This window comes from Poecile atricapillus, chromosome 4 (genome assembly GCF_030490865.1).
Source record: "Poecile atricapillus isolate bPoeAtr1 chromosome 4, bPoeAtr1.hap1, whole genome shotgun sequence".
Taxonomy (NCBI): Eukaryota; Metazoa; Chordata; class Aves; order Passeriformes; family Paridae; genus Poecile; species Poecile atricapillus.
In genome coordinates, this window is record NC_081252.1 from 37,175,053 (window position 1) to 37,196,155 (window position 21,103).

A 21,103-nucleotide genomic window follows, 5' to 3' on the forward strand; every position below is an offset into this window, starting at 1 on the left:
AATGAAAGCATTGAGATTTCAATCTTTTCAAGTTTTTCTGTTTCTCACAGAACTATGATATTTTTTTTTTTAGGCTAACTCAGTAACCACCTTTATACTGGCAGATAATTTTACCCTTATTTTTCCATTAGTGTATGTACAGTGAAAATATCCTAGTATATCAAGGACATGTCAGATAAATTTACCAGAGATTAAATTCAATTCACTATTGAAAAAAAAGTCACAATAAAGTCTCACAAGAATAAAATAATGAATTTTGGTTGCAACTTCACTAATGAGTATATTTGAATGGTAATAAGGAGGAATTTTTCAAGTGGATACCCAGGCAGGCTAAACAGAAGTTTAAGCAGAGGCAGAAGGGTTTATTCTCTAAGTTTCAGGCATGTTTCCCAGATATATTTGCCCCCACACTGAACTTCTGATCATTTTATCTGAGCATTAAGCCACTGGGCAGACCATGGGCTCCATGGAAACTGTGGGTACCAGAGAATCTGCTGACAATCTTTGTGTATTGACACACTTGCATGCAACCTGACTGGAATAATTTGGTCCAGAAAGGTGTCTGCAAAACAGAGCATCTAAAGGATCTAGTACAAAAGATTCTCTTTTCTTTGCTGAAACTGCCATGCTATACAGTGACAGCATGTTATACTGTAGCCCCATTTCTGATTCTTCTCTCCAGAAAGTTTTAAACCTACATATTTCTGCAGATGATATCTTGAAACTGGAAACTTGCAGAGTATGCTACATAGCTCCTGTGTTACCATGGACTTGCAAAAGGTGAAGCATGGTACAGTGCACCAGAGAGCCTCTTCAAAATCTAAACAAATGAAGCAGCCAGAGCTCTCATTTAAAAAGGTTAAAGAGATGGATAAAAGGAGGCCCTGTCAAAAGGAATAAGTGGTCTTCTGATGTTCTGATTAGCAGCAGGAATCCATTAGGAAGAGCTTGAGTGTAATTAGAATAGAGAGATTAAAAGAAATACAATAGTAGAAGCATTTAGAAAAAAAATAGGAAGTGCAGAAATAGGTAGCCTGCAGCATAATCAAAGGAGCATGTAGTAGGTGTTTTTAGTAGTTTCTTGTGCACTATATATTAGAAATGACTGCAAACCATGTAGGAAAGAGTGAGTTATATAAATAGGTGTTTCTATCATACCTTTTCTTAGTTTGTAAGCAGAAAAATTAAGGTATCAGTGCAAAATGCATTAGTATATATGGCATAAGTAAAACCAAATGCACTGATCATAAGAAATGTAAAGAAAATTTCAGGTAAATGCTAGAAATTCTGGAACACAGGTTTTAAAACTTGGCTTTATTTAAAGCTCTCTTGTGTCATTTAAGTTGAATTTGTAGAAATACTACCTCAGCCATGCGTGTTCACAGTCTGTAAACTGTGGACATAAACAATGGCATTGAGTTGACAGGAATTTAATGTCAAAGCATAAGCCTAACTAAATGAAAAGCAAGTGGCATTCTATTTATGGACTCAGTATACAGCAAATATTAATGAATGCACCCTCAGATTTGCTGAAGCTCAGTCAGACACCACCCGTGACAACAGTGAGCTCAACTGTCAGCCGATTTATTCTCCTAAAGGTTGATTTAAAAATAACACAAGTTATGTATCAGTTTCAGTACTTCATAATTCTTACCCAATTTATTTATATTTAAACAATACCATTTCCTTCATATCACCACCGCTTGAGAAGATCTGACCTCGGCATATGTAGGAAGAGACTGGAATTCCTAGGAACATATCATTAATGTGGACGTTTGCAATTAAATATACATTAAGTGAATCAGGGGGCTATATCCTTTATTCATTAAGATAACAGGACATGCAAAAAACACCAATTTAAGAGAGGTTATCTTAAAAAATCCATTACACAACTGCAAGCATAACTGCTATTTTCTATTTCTACTGTACTGCTTGGTCTTATTGATAACATGGAATATACTCAAGAAACTCTACATGTGTCTCTCCACTAAAGCCTTGCTACAGATGCATTCAGACTATGGCAGATCCTGAGACAGCCCACTGTCCTCTCACTGATACAGTTTCCCTTGCACGTTCCCTTTTTTTCCCCTCATTTCTAAATGCAGTTGTTAATTGCTTTAACCTTTTGCTGATTCCCTTGAACTCAGGAAATTTGTATTTTGTTACAACTAAGCTAAACACAATTTTAAATTCCATTCTTATTAATGCAGTTATAACACTGTAAATGAGATTTTTAATAATATTCATAAATCAGTCTAAAACTTATGTCAATTGGTCTAATTCATGACATAAAAATGTTAGGATTTCTGAAAAGCTGATACATGCTGTTGTCATTGTAATGGGGCCTCCTTCTTAGAATTGTATGGCTACTGTATCCTAAGTACCGTACTGTAGTCACTGCTGTATAATATTTAATATAATATTTTGTAGTAAATAGAATTTAATAGCAAATCAGTTCAAGGATGAAATAATTAAACTGTACTTGGTAAATCTACTTTATTTTGCATCATTGAACACTGTAAGGACTGTCATAGCCAGATATCCCTTTATTATAATTTATGCATTTGTAATAGCATCAGTAAAATTAATGCAAAAAATGCAAATTAAGATCCAGTTATTAACATGCCAAATTTGGATTCATGTATCCATATCTGCCACCTCCCCAGGATAAATACATGACTTAGGAAAACTTACACAGCAATTATTCCACACAGCTGTCAAGACATTTTGCAAAAGATCCTTTGTAGATGGAGACAGTGAAGTACTAAAAAGAAAAAAAAAAAAAAAAGTTTCCAGATTACACACTATTTAAAGAACAAGATCAGACTGGAAATCAATGCACATTTAGACTGAGTACTTTTGGTTTGTAACTAGGTCATCAGATTAAATGCATCATCACCCAGGGGTCTCATTACAGTCAGTGGCAGAAGACCAGCTGAAAGGCCCCTCGGAGCTGCCCATTAGGTGTGTCTTCAGAGTCTGGGTTTCTTTCTTACAGTTATAATTTAAAATTTACTGTGGGTACCTTTCAGCTCCAGGTTCTGCCTCGGCCATGTCCTGCAGCTCAGAAGTAAAGCCAGCTGTACATCTGCTTCCAACCTAGCATTTCTTTGTGAAATGAAAGCTAGATGGAGACCACAGCAGTTTCTCTGTGGTGTTTTGATGGGAAGGCCATACCTATTCACATTCCCAAGCATGCATGCTCTAAAGCCTCCAAGTTGTTCATGCAAATGAAGAAAGAATCTACAAATTATTTTATTGCATCTTTCATTTGTACTCATGAGTGGGCCCCATAGTCATAGACCTTATTGCCTGACTTCTTTCAGCACCCCTCAGTTAAATGTGAGTTTCTGGTCCCAAGAAGATTTGAACAGTATTAAAACAGACCTTTTCCCCAGTTTGCTGCTATGATTCCTGTGCTGTTTGATGGCATACCTCTAAATCTATTTACTTGGATGGACTGTTTAAAATTCCATGCTCAGTTTCCTGTCTGTGACTGCTACATCCTAAATTATTAGATTAAAAACCAAAATTGCTACTGTCACCGCCATCTGTAGCAGTTCTGTAAATCTATGAAACAGTTTTATTGCAAGTACACGAACAGGTAATGTTCCAATACAAGCTGAATGAAGACTTTGCTTTAGATAATCCTACTTTCCTTGTATGTATATCAGTAAAAGATTTGGGGGCCTGCTGCTTACGGACAATCTTTAAAATTAATATGTTTCTTTATATATTGTAAGAGTTATCAGCATCAGAAGAGCAAGAAGTACTAAGACCTAAAGATGGTGTCTCCTTCGAGCGTGTGGTGTCTGGAGCTGAACAGGCACAGGCGCTTTTGCACGGGCCCGTGGTGCAGGTGCTGATCTGCTCTGAGGCGCCACAGCAGCATTGCTGCCACACATGTTCGGGTTTTCTGCTTTGGTGATATCTGCCAGTCTGAGAGTTACGCTCTCTGCTAACTTTTGATTTTGGACTTCCCAGAGGCTGTTTCTGCTTCCAAGGGAAAGGCTTCCTCACACAGGTTGGCACCTTTTTCTTGACTTTGTTCCATTTTCTTCAGCTCAGCAAGTCTCCTTCTTTGCATAGGCACCACTTGTGGAATTTCTCCATCATAATTATCACCAGGTTCTTGGACTACTACTTTTTCTTTTATCTCAAGCTCATGGGTTAAGATAAAGATTAAGCCCCATTAATTTTAGCTGCCAAAGCAGTCACTGTAGCTGCTGCCAAGAGATTATCCAGTCCCTGGTCAGGCTGCATCCCGTGCTCTGGGGCCGCACCTCCGCCATCCCAGCAGCAGCTCGGGACCGCGGCCCGGCCCGCTCGGGGCGCCGCGGAACGCCCGCCGCGCCGCCGCGCGCCCGCCCGGAGCGCTGAGGCGGCTGCACCGCGGCGCCGGAAGCAGGATCGCTGGCCATGGTGCGTGCGGCGGGCCGGGGATGGGGCCGGGCATGGGGACGGGGACAGGGACAGGAGAAGGGGCACGGGTGCGGTTCCCGCAGCCTGCGCTTCTGCGGACGGCGGTGGCTGCTCACGCCGTGCTCCCCGCCCCTTCATTCCCTCCGGGAGTGGCCTCACCAGGCCGCGGGAGTCTGCGGCGAGTCCGCTGGCGGGCCGGGGGCCCTGTGGGCCGATACGGGCGGTGAGCCAAGCTTGCATTTAAAAACTGCTGCGTTTCGTCCCCCAGAGGTTTGCGTCCTTTTGGGCCTTCCCGGCAGGGCGGCCCCGGGGCGGGGGGAAGCACGGTCCGCTGTGGAACAGGGGGGAGGTGCTGCCGCCGGAGATTTCCCGAGGTGCTCAGAGCAGTTTTGCCTTTGACACCATCTCTTTTTTCCGTATCCCTAAGCACTGAAGTTAACCTAGAGAACTGGATGTACTATAGTCTCCGTTTGTTGATGGCCATTTATTGTGATGCAGGAAAGCCCCCTTGCTTTCAGGTGTTTCTTTTGGGTGCAGTTAAATAGCATATTATTTCTTAAATAATAGTTCCGTTCTGTTCAAATATTTTCTTACCAGAAAGTAGGATAACTTAGAGTAGTATTACTGTACTTTGGAAATTCGTGAATGGTATTCCCTCTCTGTGCAGTATGAAAGGGAGGAGAATGAAAGCCTCTGGCTGGTCCCTGGTGTGAGGCATTCCAATGATCCCTTGGGAGAAACAAGAAAATTGCTTTTATTACATTGTACAAATCACACGAGGCTCTTGTCAGAAACCCAGATAGAAGCTTGAATGGGGACATTTTTCGGCAAAGGTGCTGAGAGCTAAGCTTAGTTTCCTAGCTGTAGAGTTCTAGGAAGTAGGTATTTTGACAGTAGTTACTATGTCAGATTTCTTACAGCATTTCCTGTGCTCTAGGGGTTTTGTTACAGCATGTATTGGCTTCAAGTAATTTTGTTATTGAAGTGGGTGAAGTTGATAATGTGTTACTGAAAGTTAAGGGCTTTCTTAGATATCAATGCATGACCTTTTAAGTCTTCACCATGCTGTGTATGTCTTTCTTCCCTTTGCTGTTTTACCCACCCTTATTAGTTCTTAGTATCTTTGATTTCTTTTCAGCCAAAGTTACGAAAACCTCAAGGAGGGAAGCAAGAGAAAAAAGTTATCCATCCCTACAGCAGAAAAGCTGCACAGCTTGCAAGGGATGTACACAAACAGGAGAAGAAAGAAAAGTAAGTTGACTGCAAAACCTCTGTACAGACCAAAGAATGACATCACAAAGGATATTTCTTATTTGTGGTAGCGGACATGGACTGTTATGCTGATAGAACCATAAATAACAGAAAGGCCTGCATAACTTAATACTGCTGCTGGGCCATGTGAAGTGACAGGTTTACATGCATTAAATCAGGTTATACAAAGTGTGTAGTTCTGCTGCTTGACTTTGGGTGTTGTCCTTACAAGTTAGATTTCTTGCCTTTGGTAATCTGGCACGATGCTGATGATTGCACATGAAGGTGAGTCACCTACTTTGACTTTACTTCAAGTTCAGTAAGAATCCTGTTTAGGGGCTAGCTGCTTCTGCTAAAATGCTGAGTGAACAGAAAAGAAAACCCAGAAACCTTCCTGCAGAAGACAGACTTCTGAATAAAACTGTATAGTGAACTTTTCGGTGGTTTTCTGCTGTTCCATGGCAAGTTTGTTTTTCTGCTTTTAAGTTTTACTTCCCCCTCTCACAGAGGGAAAAAACAGCTGTTGAAGACTGGTCTTTAATTGACATTGTCTCAGCTTGCTTGCTATGCATAACTGTTTATTTAGGAAGTTACTAAAGCTAGCTTAAGCGTTTTCCATCTTAGCATAGCACTGTATAAGCTGTATAACGCTGTATAAATTGTAGTGTCTGGATGGACTGTGTGAGCAGAGCCCAAATACTCATTTGTCTGAAGGTGTTAAAATGGAAACTCCTGGTCCAGAGACTGTGCAGTTTTGTTGTTAGGATTGATGTGGAACCTTATCCACAGCAGTTGCACCATTGCTTTCACTAGAAGGGGGGCCTTTGCTGCCACAGTGGGGTCATGTAGCCTCCAGCAGAGATGCTGCAAGAGTTCACAAGTAGCATGTATTGAGGATTGGGCTGTTTTTTAATATGCAAGAAGTTTCCCCTGCTTTTTTGTATTTTTTCTGTGCTCTCTGACTATTGATTTTAAATTTTTATTGCAGATTATTTTCCTACTGCTAAATTGACCACTTTGTCCCTTAGTTCTCTCACCTTTTGTCTTAACAGCTACTCACAGCTCTTAATCACAAAAGATACCTTAATCTTACTTGATTCTTAGTGCTTGCATTTGTGACTTCACCATACAGAAAAACATGCACAAGAAAACTTAGTGAGGGAGCAATACTTACTGACTATTCATTATGACTTGGCAAAATCTCAAAAACTCAAATCTTTTAGTGACAGTCTCATGTGGTTAGAGTTACACTGATAGGGACACCAGTGCTGATGTTTCTTCTTGGAGTGTTACTTTAATTCCTCTTGCAACAGCAGAAGGTTGAAAGGCCATGCTGAAACTGAGGCAATATCCACTGCTCTCCCCTTGTCTATCCAATTGTTGCATCACAGAAGGCAATCAAGTTGGTCAAACATGACCTTTTAATAAATGCATGCTGACTGCTCCTGATCACCTCCTTGTCCTGCATGTGGATAGAGATGGCCTCCAGAATGAGGTGCTCCATTACCTTTGCAGTGATTTAGGTGGGGCTGACTGGCCAGTAGTTCCCTAGGTTCTCCTTCTTGCCGTCTTGGAGGACCAGGGTGACATCTGTTTTCTTCCAGTCCTCAGGCAGCTCTCCTCATGTCCATGAGCTTTCAAAGATAATTGAGAGCAGTTTAGCCATGGTTTCTACCAGTTTCCTTGGCGTTCAGTGGATGCATCCCTCAGGGCCCTTGGCTTTGTGGATGTCAAGTTTGCTTGGGTGTTCTCTAACCCAGCCCTCCTTGGCCAAGGGAGAGTCTTCCTTCTGACATTTCTTAATCCTGGTCAGAGATTCCTGGGGGCTACTTATGGCAGTGAAGGCCCACACAAAGGCGGTGTCTGGTATTTCTGCCTTCTCTGGTCTCGGTTGTCAGGGTCCCCTTCAATTCAGTAAGAGACCCACATCAGCCTTAGTCTTCCTTTGTGTTTGAAGAAACCCTATCCTTGCAATTTGAATCTAGGCTGATTGTAAAAGATGTAACCTTTCATTTTGCATAGGGAAGCCATTCCACCAAGAATAGTGTGTCAGTTCTGACCATCCGCAGCATATTGTGATAGCAAAATGATCTTATATTTTATATCTTTATATCTTATAAATAAGAGTTCTACATCTTACGCTTCTGGGGCCTGAACGGTTAACTAACATTCTGTACTTCGTAGATCACTTGAGTTGTGGTGTTCCAAAAATTAGTTGCATTAAAAACATCCTCCGTTTGTCTATATTCTCTTTTCTGTATTGTCTTGGCTTGAAAAGCAATTTAATTTGAAAGACATGAATAATGTTTATTTTATTTTTCCTGTTAGTTTTTTTAAAAGACTTGTTAAGGGTTCAAGTTTCTTTTGAATCTCTATTATCTAAACGATCACCTTGGTAAATTCTCTGGATTTTTTTTTTTTTAATATTGGGAATTAAATATGTGTTGAAATTTTTATTGTAATTATTTAGCTTTCAGTTTCTGTAATATAATGATGAGGCTTGGACTCATTTTGCATTTGTCTGAAAAAGACAACATAAATTTCTGATGCTGTGAATGGAGGAAAGCTTTCCACTCCTACACTCTCGGGAAAAAGAAATAGCTCACACCAGTTTTGTTCTTCCGCATTGCTTCTGCAGGTCTATTAAATGTCTTTAAACAATTTTCCAAATTGCTTCTATTGAATGACAGCCCTGTTCTCTGTAGAAGGTTAATACATCTTTTGGTGGTAAATAGGAGAAGCTGCCTTGTAATCTCTACAGAATTTTCTTCCTTAGTCCCATCTACAAATCTCATACTTTTTTGACCATGCTTGTTACTGTCTAGAAGTAAGTTGTCTGAAGTATGAATAGGACACAAAACTAGAAACTGAATTCTCAGTGTGATCTCACCAGGCCTGAGTAAAGGGGATAATTTTTCCTTACAGGCTAGTGCACTTCTGCAGAACGGAAAAACTGAATTAGAGTAGTCAGTGAATGCAGGAAGTTCATAGAGTTTGTCTGTACTATTTTTATTGAGCTGTGGATTTCCTTGCTAGAGGATGCTCTAATTGGCTGGCTAAATTTGTGCAGTAATACTTTTTGAACATACATACATTTTATCTGTTGATTACTATTAAACACAAAGGTGTAGGGTGTAGGAAGCCCTTGACTGGTATGTTACTGGAGGGTGAGAATATCTTACAGAAGTATCAATCAATGCTTCTGGTTTTGTGTGGTTTGTTTATTTTGCTTTGCTTGTTTTGGTTTAGTTGGGTTTTGGTTGTTTTTTTCCTTTGGTACTTGTCTGGAGACAGGATTCAGGAGTGGAGACAGTTTAGGCTATTTCCTTATTAACTTTCCTATAGAATGAAAGTAAAGAAATAGCTACTGTGAATGTTCCTGTTTATGTTACACAGGAAAGAAAATTGCACTAAGTTATGAGTTGCATATTCTAGCATCTTTTACTGAAAGAAGATAGTAATAAAGGGTGGACATTATCCACAAGGAATTTCAATATTTAAAATGCACTGGGAAAAAGGAGAGAGAAATTCTGCATTAAGTCGTAGAAGTCTTTTATGGGCGCCATTTTCCACTCTTCACTGCAAGCACTTGTAACGAAATATGACAGCAGTTAGAAGTTTACTGTCCAGAAACTGTGACTGCACTACAGACACTGAAAGACCAATCTTAACCATAATAAGAGAAGACAGACCAATTGCTTTTAGAAAATTGGCTACAATCTTAAATCATCTTGTTCACTTAAATTACACCTTTTTCTTGCCTGCATCCCTCTCCTCTCAATTCTCTTCAAGGTCTAATGAGCAGCAACAACTTCCAGTGTATTACTGCCAATTTATTCTCTCTTAATCTACATGTGAATCCTTATTCCTTTAGGCAGCTTGTTTGCTCTGTTAAATAATTACATGAATATTTTTATGAGACAGCAATAGCTGCTTCACTGGCAGTAGTAGAATGTTAGTCAGTAGAACACTGACTTTTCTACACTTTAGGAAACCAGATCATAGTGGGAAATTTATGAAACTTCCGTAGTAGTGATGTTCCAACACCAGTCATGTTTTCCTGCAACTGCAGAGATACCTATCTGGCTTTGGTAGCTAAAGCTAAACTAGCTGTGCATTTTTTTTTCTGTTGTTTTAGCTCCTGAGTCAAAGCAGACCCTTTCTATTGCACAATAAATTGCTTAGGAATGCATTTTCATCACAAATAACACAAGTCTAATACTGACATGTTCTGAGATATGAGAGCTAAGGAGTTTTTACAGTGGTGGGGTGGGAAGTTACCCTGTGGGAGTAAGCAACCTTAAAATGTCTCCCGGTAGGAACTGTGTTTGCTTTTTCTGAAGTTTTCCCCTGTCTAACCTCCTAATCTTTCTTGACCCATTATGCTTCTACTTGCATTGCTTGCAGCAGTGATGCTTTGTGACATGTTCTTGCAGATTCTTCATGAGGAAAAACTGTTAGCTTTTAGAATTAGTTATTTTGAAAAGCCTGTCTTAGTTTTCAGAGCCATAGAGGGCATTTGTATGTGTGGGTATTATTGGGGAAAAATACTGAGTTTGTAATCTGATTTGGGAAATACTTATTCATTGTTAGTGTTCAGAGTAGAGCAGTTTAAAACAATATCTGAGATAAAGAGGTGCTAAAGGAACATGTAGAATTTACTTTTTAAGTACTTAGTAGACATCAAGAAAACCACTAATCATTCTTATTAAAAATCATTGCTTAAGTAAAGGATTTCTGGAAGGTGGGTGAAGAAGAAAATCATCAAGAAACAACCTCCTGGCACAAGATTGTATCCCTGGTCTTAACCTCTCCTTCCCCTAAGTAAAAGCTATTACTCATTGTGTGGAAGGAGAGGAAGTTTCTTTGACTCACCTGATTTGATTAGCCTCCCTGCTAATGCTATTGTCTTCTAGCAGTCACTGAGGTGAGGTTTTTATGAAAAGTACAATAAGGCAACATCCAAGCCTATCATTCATTATTTCTCATGCTGAAATTTGTTGTGTGCACCAGGAGAGTGAAGGTTTTTCTTCCAGAAGAAAATGGTGGTTCTGTACTTCGCTGCTTTCATAAATAAATGATTTTGTGGCCCTAACAGGTGCAGATGGTAGTTTGTAGTGTTTTAGAATGTAGATGTGTGACATGATCCTGTTTAGGCAGCTTTCCTAGATGCCATTGTAGTTTTCTCTGTGGCAAAGCTTTGCAGACAGGCTCGTCTGGCAGTGTTGCCTTGCAGGGTTCCCAGCAGGGGTTGCTGGTGTGGAGTTCCACTGAGTGCAGTATGCATCCTTTTTTTGGACACTGCTACCATCCAAAGCTCCCTGCTATAAGTCCTCTGAGGAGGAAAGCCTGCCCAGCTTTTATTGCCCAGCTTCTTCTACACATGCTGGGGTATCCATAGAATTAAAAATTTCTTTAATATGTTAGTGGAATTCTCAGCAGCTCACACATGCTGTGCATTTCCTTGTACATGGCTTTTAGACAGTCTTCAGAGGATGAAATACATCTTGAAAAATCTAATCTTTATTTAATAATGTAGGGTTGTGGACAAGTGACACAAGTATGTTTGTCTCTGGAAGGCAAGGGATTCATCTTTTGATCCCAGTTTTTGTGGTAGGTGAAAAACTTCTGTGCTCTGAGTTACTTCAGTTAGCTCTAAAATGCTCATTAAGTTTTACAGAGTAAAAGGAATTTAATAAAGGAGCACAATAGCTTTGAACAGTGATGAATTTCAGCATTATTCATTCTTGGTCAATTACAGCCTTTATGATTTACTTAATCCATTACCAAATTTCCTATTTAATAATAATAATAAAAAGTCAATTTCATGAGAGGTCCGTGAATATATACGCTAAATATGCATGGCTAGGGTATTATTTCTAGTGACAAATTTTGTACTTACCCAATAATGTCTTGTTTTCCTTTCTGGAAACAACAGCAAATTGCAACATCTTTTGATGCAGATTGCATCTGACACCTTGAGCATGACAAAAGAGCATGAGGCACAGGATTTCCTGTTTGAGAACTTGTCTTTTTTGAGAACTCCTAATTAGGATGAAAATTAATCCCAAATAGAACTGTGTACCAACATCCCAAAGAGCACAGAAGGCTTTTGAGTATCCTGCCAAAGATTCAAGTGGACTTAAAAGTACTGTGAGATAGAGCTGGGTTTTTTTACATCTTCTTTAATGAAGTTGTTAATTTTGGTTTCTTAGCACGTTAACTTACTGTTTGCTAAGCACAAACTTTAATTATTGCAAGTTTTAAGGTGACAGAATGGTATTTTTCACATTACCTGCTTGATTTGAAGGAATGCAGTGTAGTGAAATCTCCCAACTCATTAGACATATCAGAAGAATATCAGAAATACTTAAGGAAATTGTGACAGTGCAGCTCTTCAGTGAAATTCCGTTTGCACTCAGAGAAAAATTTTGCGTCTTTTTTTCTTCTAAGAAGCTGTTTAGCTTAATAGGTAAACTGGACACATTTCAGCTAGCAGTTTTACCAGAAAGTAGATATTTTGGATGAAACAGAAGTTTTACATTGTTTGGAATTTGTCAAATATTTCTATTTGAAATTTTACCTTGACTTTCATTGTGACTGAAAAAAACCCCAACTTTTTAAGAATAAAATTAAGGTCATTATTTATATGGTACTCATTCCTGGCTAACATATCTGGTTTTTCTCTGCTAGGTTGAAGACTGACAAAGCTTTGCGTTTAAGCATTATTGGTAAGCAGAAACTTCTATTACTGACTACAGTATTCAGTTTCTTGGAGATTCGAAGTTTCACCAACATTTTAGACATCCAATTAGAGCTTCTTTTTCTGAAATCTGATTCTGCAATCTAAAAATAGACTTGACTGAAATACTGAGATACCTGACATGTCCACTTAATCTGTAGAGGATTGAATCTGGGGCTGAGCATAGCTAATCTTTAGTCACTGCACACAACAGCAAGGCAGTATAGACCAAATGAGTGTTTTGTACGTCTGTACACATATTTATTGTATTTGTAATACAAGTACAATTAAGCTTTTATAATTGCTTGTAAAAGAAGATGATATATGTAGGTTAAAGGACACATTGTGTTAGCAAGTAAATTCAAAACTTTGATTTGACACACAACCTGGAATATTTTTCTCTCCCATATGATCGATCCTGCGTCTTTTCAATTTAATCTATTTAAAAACAGATGTGGCTATCAGGACTCTTACTCAGCCACTCTGTTGGCTTTTTCCCCTTTCAAAGTTTCCTTCCTAATAATTGATATAGTGATATTTTAATTAATTTCCAGTAAAACTTTGAGCAACTTTAATCTGTATTGATGCTACAGTGGTTGTGTAACCATTAATGTTAAGTTTATTCTTGTAGGAGAAAAACTGCAATGGTTTCAAAGTCACCTTGACCCCAGTAAAATCGAGTACACAAAGAAGGAAGCTGGTGAACTAATTGAAAAGTAAGACTGGTGTTAAAAACCTTGACTTGTCTTTAAAAATAATGGATGATGACTCAGAGGAGGACTTTTGTATATTGCTATTAATAATATCAAGTAGTTGATTTTATTGCCACTGACAAATATTGAGAGATTTATGTAGTCATACTAGAATTATTTGAATTAGTCGTATTTAGTTTCTTTTTTAAAAATTATTGAAGTATATCCCTAGTTTTGTAGTATTTGGAGGTCTTCAAATGATTTGGACAGTAGTAATCACATGTATTTACTTGTTAGGTTATTTATTCTGTGACACCTGAACACGCAGATTTTATACTACTTACTCCTTGAGTCTCCAATAAATAAAGAAAATAAATTAGAAAATAACTACAGTTAGTAAAATAATTTATCAGAGTAATTCTGTTTAAAATTGTTTTTGTATGACTGCATCTAGCTTTTATGCCTTTTATTTCTTTCAGTTATATGTGTCGATTCAATGCTGAATTGGAGCAGATTGAATTACAAAACAGCATTAAAGGCAGACAAGGAATACAGCACGCTTCAAGGGAAGCTGTCATCAAGCAGACAATAGAACGTGAAAGACAACTCTATGAGGGTTATGGAATAGGTATGTAAAAGCATTAGAAAGCATTCAGTCCTCACCTGAATTCTCACCTGCTCACAAGGCCAGAATCTAAGCAAACTTTCTAGGCATTGTCCTTATTTTTCTTTCTCAAGAAATTAACCTAAGTGCTAGGTGTGCCTTGCGGAGTTACTTGGGAGGAGGGCCACGGTGAAGAAAAGGAGAAAAAACAATGGTGGAGATCTGACTCATACATTCTACTTTTGCCTTTGTGCATCTTTGCTAGCACTGTCTTTTCAGTGCAGGTGTATATAACCTATTTTTGAAACTAAAGTGAGCTTTTAATCCACCTGCCTAGAATACAAATTATGTTCAGCTTGTTTGGACCTTCCTTTGATAGTTGGAACTAGGCTGAAGGGAAGCAGCCATAGTTTGGTGAAGTAAGGAAAAAAGACAAAGAGATAATGAAAATGCAAAAAGCAGAATTGTTTGGGGATAGTCAAGATAAGCAGTGAAGTGTTTGTATTTTGCTTTAACCAGTAATGTGCATGTTGAAGCTGAGTTAATGCTAAAGTATTATCCAGACATAACTGGTCCTTCTAATAGTAAAATATGTTATGGAAAGCATGAAAAATCTACATTATTTTGTAGTTAGGACACAAAGCACAGCAAGGTTTGGGTTGTGTGTAATATTCCCTGGTCATCTGTCCTAGCTGTGTCCCCTTCCAGCTCCTTGTTCACTCTGTGCCTCCTTGCTGGTGGGCTGAGGTGAGGAGCAGAAAAAGGGCCTTGGATCTGTGCAAGCCCAGCTCAGGAATAATGAAAACATCTTGTTTTCATCAACACCATTTCCAGCTAATCAAAAGTGCAGTCCTGTACTAGCTACTTTGGAGAAAATTAACTCTACCCTGGCCTAAATCAGCACACCCTGATATGTATTGTACAGATCAAGAAAATTAATGGCTTTAAAGTTTTGTCAGTGTGGAGGCAGAGGAATTTAGAAATATCTCTGTGACTTAATGCATAGATGTCTTAGAAGGAGGGGGAAAAAGTAATAAGAAAAATAGATTCTGTGATTGTCATCAAACAGCTCAATTGTAGAAAGTATTCTTTTTGTTTTTTGCTTTTAAATTTTAGTTCTTTTTTTCCTTACTGCTTTGTGGAAAGCTGATAGAAAAAGGCAGTAAGGCTAGAGAAAAAGATGTCAAATGCACAAGCACAACATAAAAATAATGAAGAAGCTAGAAATATTGTAGGCAAAATTTGAGGTTATTATAGAATTAGTAAGTAAAGCATTCAGAGAGCACAGTGCAACTTCACATATTAAATATACTTTCAAATCATTCATTATTTGTTACCACAGCTGCTGCAGGGTTTGCTCTCTGTCTAAGACATTGTTCATTCAGAGAAAATAGTTGCTGCTAAGTACTATAGCAACTAAATACTGTAATTAGAGATTGGGCATAAATGGAAATCAGCTGGAAACAGTGCTTTTATGTTTTGGCTCATTATTAGTCCTAGAAGCTTTAGTAAGCTTTTATAACTGACTTAGATTTGTTGGGTTTTTTCCCCCCCCCCCCGTTCTTGAACTCAGTTATTTCTTGTATGCATGTGCATTTGCTATGAAGAGACTGCATTTTATGTATTCTTTTCATTTAGGAAAGTACTTTAAATTTGATGCAGTCTATTTGTATCATAGAATCAATTAGGTTGGAAAAGACTTCCAAGATCATTAAGTCCAACCTTTGACCAAACATTGCCATGTCAACTAGACCATAGCACTAAGTGCCACATCCAGTCATTTCTTAAACACTTTCCAAGCTACTGATTCCTGTCACTTCCTTGGGCAACTCATTCCAATGCTTAACCACCATTTCAGTGAAAAAAACTCTGTCATGATATCCAATATGAATCTTACCTAGCTGTAGCTTGAGGGCATTTCCTCTTGTCCTGTCAAGGATATACGTAAATGAAAAACTAATCCTTTACAGAATGTAAAAATTTGTTTACAAAAGTGGTAGACGTCCTGAAATAAAGAAAATTTTAAGTCTTTTTAAACAAACAATAGCTATACAGGGAACATTATCAGTGATGTTGTTGAGGTTTAGCAGCTCCTTGTCACTCCTTAAATATATCTACAGTAGTTTTACTGTAGTTTTTTCCTCTTGTTTTAATTTTTGTGTATTAGGGTTTTTTGTTTAGTCTGGTCTTACATGTTTATAGCAAAGCTATTGAAAGGTAATGCTAGATACTTGTTTATTTATTTGTAACCCAGGGTTGGCATGTTTTCAGTGGAAAAGCATCATAATTATTTCATGTGAACATCATCCATTTTTGATAATTTGCTTCTAATTACCTTGCATGTTCTCTCAAATACATAATATCAATCTTGGGGGAAAGTGGCTTTTAAAACTAAATACACCAGTTTTGTTAATTAGTTCTGGAGGCTTCACATTACAGGGAAATAAATTTAATTCAGATGAAAGCTGTATCATTCCATGTATCTGCTAGTGCAACTTTTGTACTGTTCATTAGCCACTGTTTTCTATATCGATCATTATTGTATAACCGAACAATTTTTTGCCTAAAGAGCACCTACAGTTTCCTTCTTTTTTAACAGGCTGATTGTTCTTGCTCAAAAGAAAGAAAAGTAAAACTATCTGAAAGGGTCAGAAACATTTAAAATTGTTTACTTAAATCTTTCACTGCTGTTTTGCTAAGCACGTAAATTGTTGAATGCTTTGTCTTAGACATGCCAGACAATAATCTACTCCCCAAAATACTGTGTTCATTTCTTTCCCACTAACTCCTGTTCCATATTTCTCTCTTATATTTTTTCTATCTTTAGTTCAAAAAAACATGCTCCTCTTAACATTTTAAAGCAAATGAAGGAGTTCACAAGCAGCAGCAAAAACCATGACATTGGTGCATGCTAGGATGAGATGCAGCTGAGTTAGACAAGTGGTTACTAATCCAGCATAATTTAGAAAATCAGTTACTGTGCAGTATATAATTACTTTATTTCTACACAGAGTTCTATTCTTAATCTGGCAACTCAGTAGTTTTTATTGTGTAACATATTGTAAACACACATGTAAGTGTAGCTTAAAAATTTTTCCACTGCCAATGCAGTAAAGATGAATTCAGTGCCAAATCTTGGGTTTGTCACAGAATCTTCTCTCTTCAGAGTGCCTGCTTTCTCATGATGTTGGTGTGCCCCAGATGATAGGCTATATAAAACTGTTAGAGTATATTCTTTGGAGAAGGTCTACATAACTTAGACCCAGTAAATGTTTGGTTTTTTTTAAAAAAAAGAGAAAAACAAATGAAAGGGCTTCATTTGAAAGTCTTGTCATTCAGTCCTGGTTTGTCTGACAAGAACACTGAACTGTATGTTCAATCCATGCTTTGATAAAAGAAACAAATACAAATCTCAGCATGGTGCCACTTGTGCCAAACTCACTGTTTACTACTAGAGGCAAACAGAGTAGCATTGATTGCTCCTTGTAAAATACCAACTGGGATGTTCCAGCGCTTGGCACTGTGCTGCCATGAGACCGCAGAGAGAGCAACAGCAACTATGGCATTATTTGAAGGCTTTATTGGGAAAGCCTAATGTGGTATGGATATTTGGCATGGATTGTGGCATGAACCAAGGAATCAGCAGACCAAAAAACGCATTAGGCAAATTTTTCTTTGCCTTGCCTTGCCCAGCTGTGAACAGTATCACCTCATCTGCTTACCAAGGGGCAGTCTGCAGAAATCACTGCAATTGTTACCAAAACATTTTACATACATTATTGTTCTTCAGTTGGTAACTTCATAACCAAGTGTGAAAGGAAGGAATAATTTTGTGAATAATAAGGACTGTCTGGCCACAAAGATAAACACTACAGGTATCATCATCCTATGTTTTGTAGTAGCAAAATCATCCGTAATCCTGCATTGATAGCATGATCTTATTTATTACTGTAAAACTTGAGGAAATTGATAGATGAACAAAGGCAGATCTGTTTGTTCAAGGACAGTATAAAAGTTGCTTTAATGCCACAATTTTAAGAGCTAAAATAAAATTAATTTAATGCTACAGAGGTAGAAAACATCTATCTTGTGAAAAGCCTGATGGCTGTGAAATCTGTACAGTTCATAGACAGTTACGATGTGTTTTATAGTGTGGGAAGGTGTCAAATCTCCTAAGGTATAAACTCCATAAATTAGTGGTGGTGCTAAATGTGGGCTGCTTGTAACACTGGCAGGACTGACCAGGAAAAGAATGACACTGAACCAAGGCAAAGCAGCTTTGGCATCTTGCTGTAAAAATCTGCTTAAGTTTATAAATTACAGTCTAGTAGGAAGATTTTGGCTACTCCAGGAGGAAAAAAGCAAAATGATCTGTTCCACAGGTCTAAATACAAAATACCTGCCTTCCTTTTTACTAGCAAAGGTAATACAGATTTGTAGTATTGTTTTATTTATTTGTATTATTATTTATTTTAATAATTGTATATATGTATGGCAGGTTGCTTTTAGAGCAGTTTGGCTGCAATGGAAAGAAGATATGTAGCCATTTTGGTTAGAGGCCATTTAGCTCACATTTCTTCCTCTGAAATGAGACTCACTTGAATAATGTAACACACCTAATAGAATTTAATTTCTTTCCTATTAGAAATCCCAGACATTATGAACAGAAAGCATCTTAAATTTTTCAGGTAGGTTTTTTATTATCACTAATAATCTGTTTTATCTGCAAAATACTGTTTCTGAAGTTAACCTGTTGAATGTCTTTCTTCATAAAAAAAGTAACATATGCAAAACTGCCAAGGAATTTGTCTTTTTCAAAAGCAGAGTAGGTATGGCACCGCCATTTTGGCATTTCTTAGCTGACTGAACACTTGTGCCAGTTATTAACTAAAACATTGGAAGATTTAGTTTCAACGGTTAAAATGCCATTTCTGTAACTTAAATAACCTTTTTCCTCAATATTCTCAGATACTTTACCTAAAAAGATGACTTCAGCTGTTCACAGTAGTGTTGGTATGTGTGTATATACTAGCAGAAAATCTTAAATGAATTTACTACTTGCATCCAGTTAAAAGATCTGGGAGTTGTGAAATTTGCTACTGGCTCATCTGGGCCAGTATGTTGGTGTGTCCTGGTAGTAGATGGAGTGAACATTTTTGCTGACAGCCTATCAAATGAAATACTTTAAAAAAAAAAACCCAACAACTTAGGAATGCTTGTGTTGCAAGGATATACCACTGACTCGCAGGGATGATAGCCAGAAGCCATACTTACAGATGTTGGAATAAAGCCAGAAATCCCAAATAAAAGGGACTGCTGTATATATAAATATGCAGTTGACTTCTTGAACAGGGACATCAGGTAGAAGTGTTGTTGTATTGCCTTGGTAAAGGAAAAACATATCTTATAATTGGCAGATACTGTCTTTGCCCTTGAGAAAAATTATCCATGAGGTGCACTTACTATAATGAAGAAAGCATTCTATTAAGTGAGCACTGGGTTTGATTTGTATTTGAAACAACCCTTTCTCCTTCATGGAGCCTTTTGAAATGATACACTCACCATGTGAATTAATGCTTACTAACCCTTTGTGCTCTCTTGAAGTCAGTCATACAACATGTTAACGTTTGCCATAAATCATGAGGGAACTTACATACATGTTATGTTGCATATGCAAATCAAGCATCCAGGTGAAGAAACTCTCCTGACCTGTTTTTCTGTTGCTTACCAGACTCCATGTTGAATAAGAGAAACCTAAAAGCAAGTGACCAAAAGTAACTGAGGGTACAGTAAGTCTATGGGAATAAAGTGAAAAATATATTTTTGTTTCAGAATATCACATCTGAAAGTATTTATTTCTTCGCAGAGAAATTACAGCTTTAGTAGTGCACAAAATCAGGTGAAATCTTTGGTGCTTATTCATATCACAGGGGGACAGAGGATAACTTAGAAAAGCAGCCTCACTTGAGTTTGCATCTTCTGAGGAAATCAGAATTAACTCTTGCATGCATTCCTTTCTATTGGTAATTGGTTTTTGTTACTTATTTTTTTCTCTTTAAGAGAGTGGGATGGTGATCTGAGGAAACTGCCAAACATCAAAATGAAAAAGCTCTCAGCTAGGGATGCTGCCTTGAGTCACCTTGTGGTGACAGATGCAGAAGCAAAAGAAGACTTGAATGAAGAGGAAGACGTGGGCCCTGATGAGCAGCAGCCGATTCAAGAGCTGAAACAGTAAAGGGAATTGTTAGAAACCTATTTTAGTTTTCACTGGAAAAAAAATAAAATTTAACTATATTTCTAAAAGCTTTGTTAGTTGCTTTTTTATTATCTCTGTACCTATGGTAAAGAGTAAACAATATTACTAGGTAAAGCTGTATATTACTGGATAAAATTTTTTGACTATAAATAAATACTTAAAATCTTTATCATGTAAGTTTATGTCTTGAAATCCTGACTAGCTGAGTCCATTTTCTGTCTAGATTCAGACTGGAAAACTTTGTGGTCAGAAATCCTTACCTTTTTGTGGTAATTGCAATAATCTGTTAAACATGAGGAACTCTTCTCTTGTACCTTCTTTTCTTTGAGAATCTGTGTCAGGATCATAGAGAGCTGGAAATGCTTCAATAAAATACTGAGTATTTTATGTTTTGTCAAGGGAATTTGAAAGAGTTACTGTCCTCAGCAATCTGTATTGCAGAATTCAGATAAAAAGCCAATCAAAGTCCCCACAGTCTGTTTTTAAATATATCTTAGTCCATATTTTTTCTCTAACCCTTCTATGGAAAATTGAATTGAAGCCACTCAGGACTTTTCAATAGGAGGCTTGCTTTATGAAGCAACTCTTAGATGCTTTTAAATGTGTCTTTCAGGAAAGTTCTTAGCAGATTATTACTTTAAAAGCTGTAAAATGAATAAAAAGGGAAAAAGGGCAAGGGCAAAACGAGGGATAATTTCACAGCAGGCATTAAGTAGGACATCTCAGTGCGTATTAGATTGTCTGGGCACAGAAGTCACAGTTCAGCTGAACTGTCTACACGTGGCAGTAGTCACAGCTCAGATGCCTGTTAATTATGTGGAAATAATTATTCCTGGTGGATGATCTTTCTAGTACATGATCCCTTCTTACTTCTGTGTGCTAAACAATCAAGTCTTTGTCACAGTAAATAGTTAGGTAGGTTTCCCAGATTTCTTTTACAGACATCCAAGTGTGTATTTTCATAGCTGTGCAGCAAGACTTGCTGATGAGTGTTAAGTTTGTTAATGTGTATATTAAATTCTTCCCTCTTTACAAATAGGCTTGTGCTACCCTTTCACATTATAGGAAACCAGTCTGTTTAGTTTATATAGAACTAACAACTGTCCTCCTTAAATGATTCTAAAGAAGAAACCTGA

At 37.7% G+C, this 21,103-nt stretch overlaps 1 protein-coding gene across 1 annotated transcript; it reads left to right on the forward strand.

The window, feature by feature from the left end:
* The first annotated feature begins 4,283 nt into the window (after positions 1-4,283).
* Positions 4,284-20,014, forward strand: TMA16 (translation machinery associated 16 homolog). The gene is made up of 7 exons (XM_058838572.1): positions 4,284-4,422; positions 5,561-5,673; positions 12,367-12,404; positions 13,047-13,131; positions 13,587-13,735; positions 18,357-18,399; positions 19,772-20,014. Exons 1-7 carry the CDS (start codon positions 4,420-4,422, stop codon positions 19,944-19,946), a joined length of 606 nt encoding a protein of 201 aa, XP_058694555.1. The 5' UTR covers positions 4,284-4,419; the 3' UTR covers positions 19,947-20,014.
* The last annotated feature ends 1,089 nt before the right edge of the window (positions 20,015-21,103 follow it).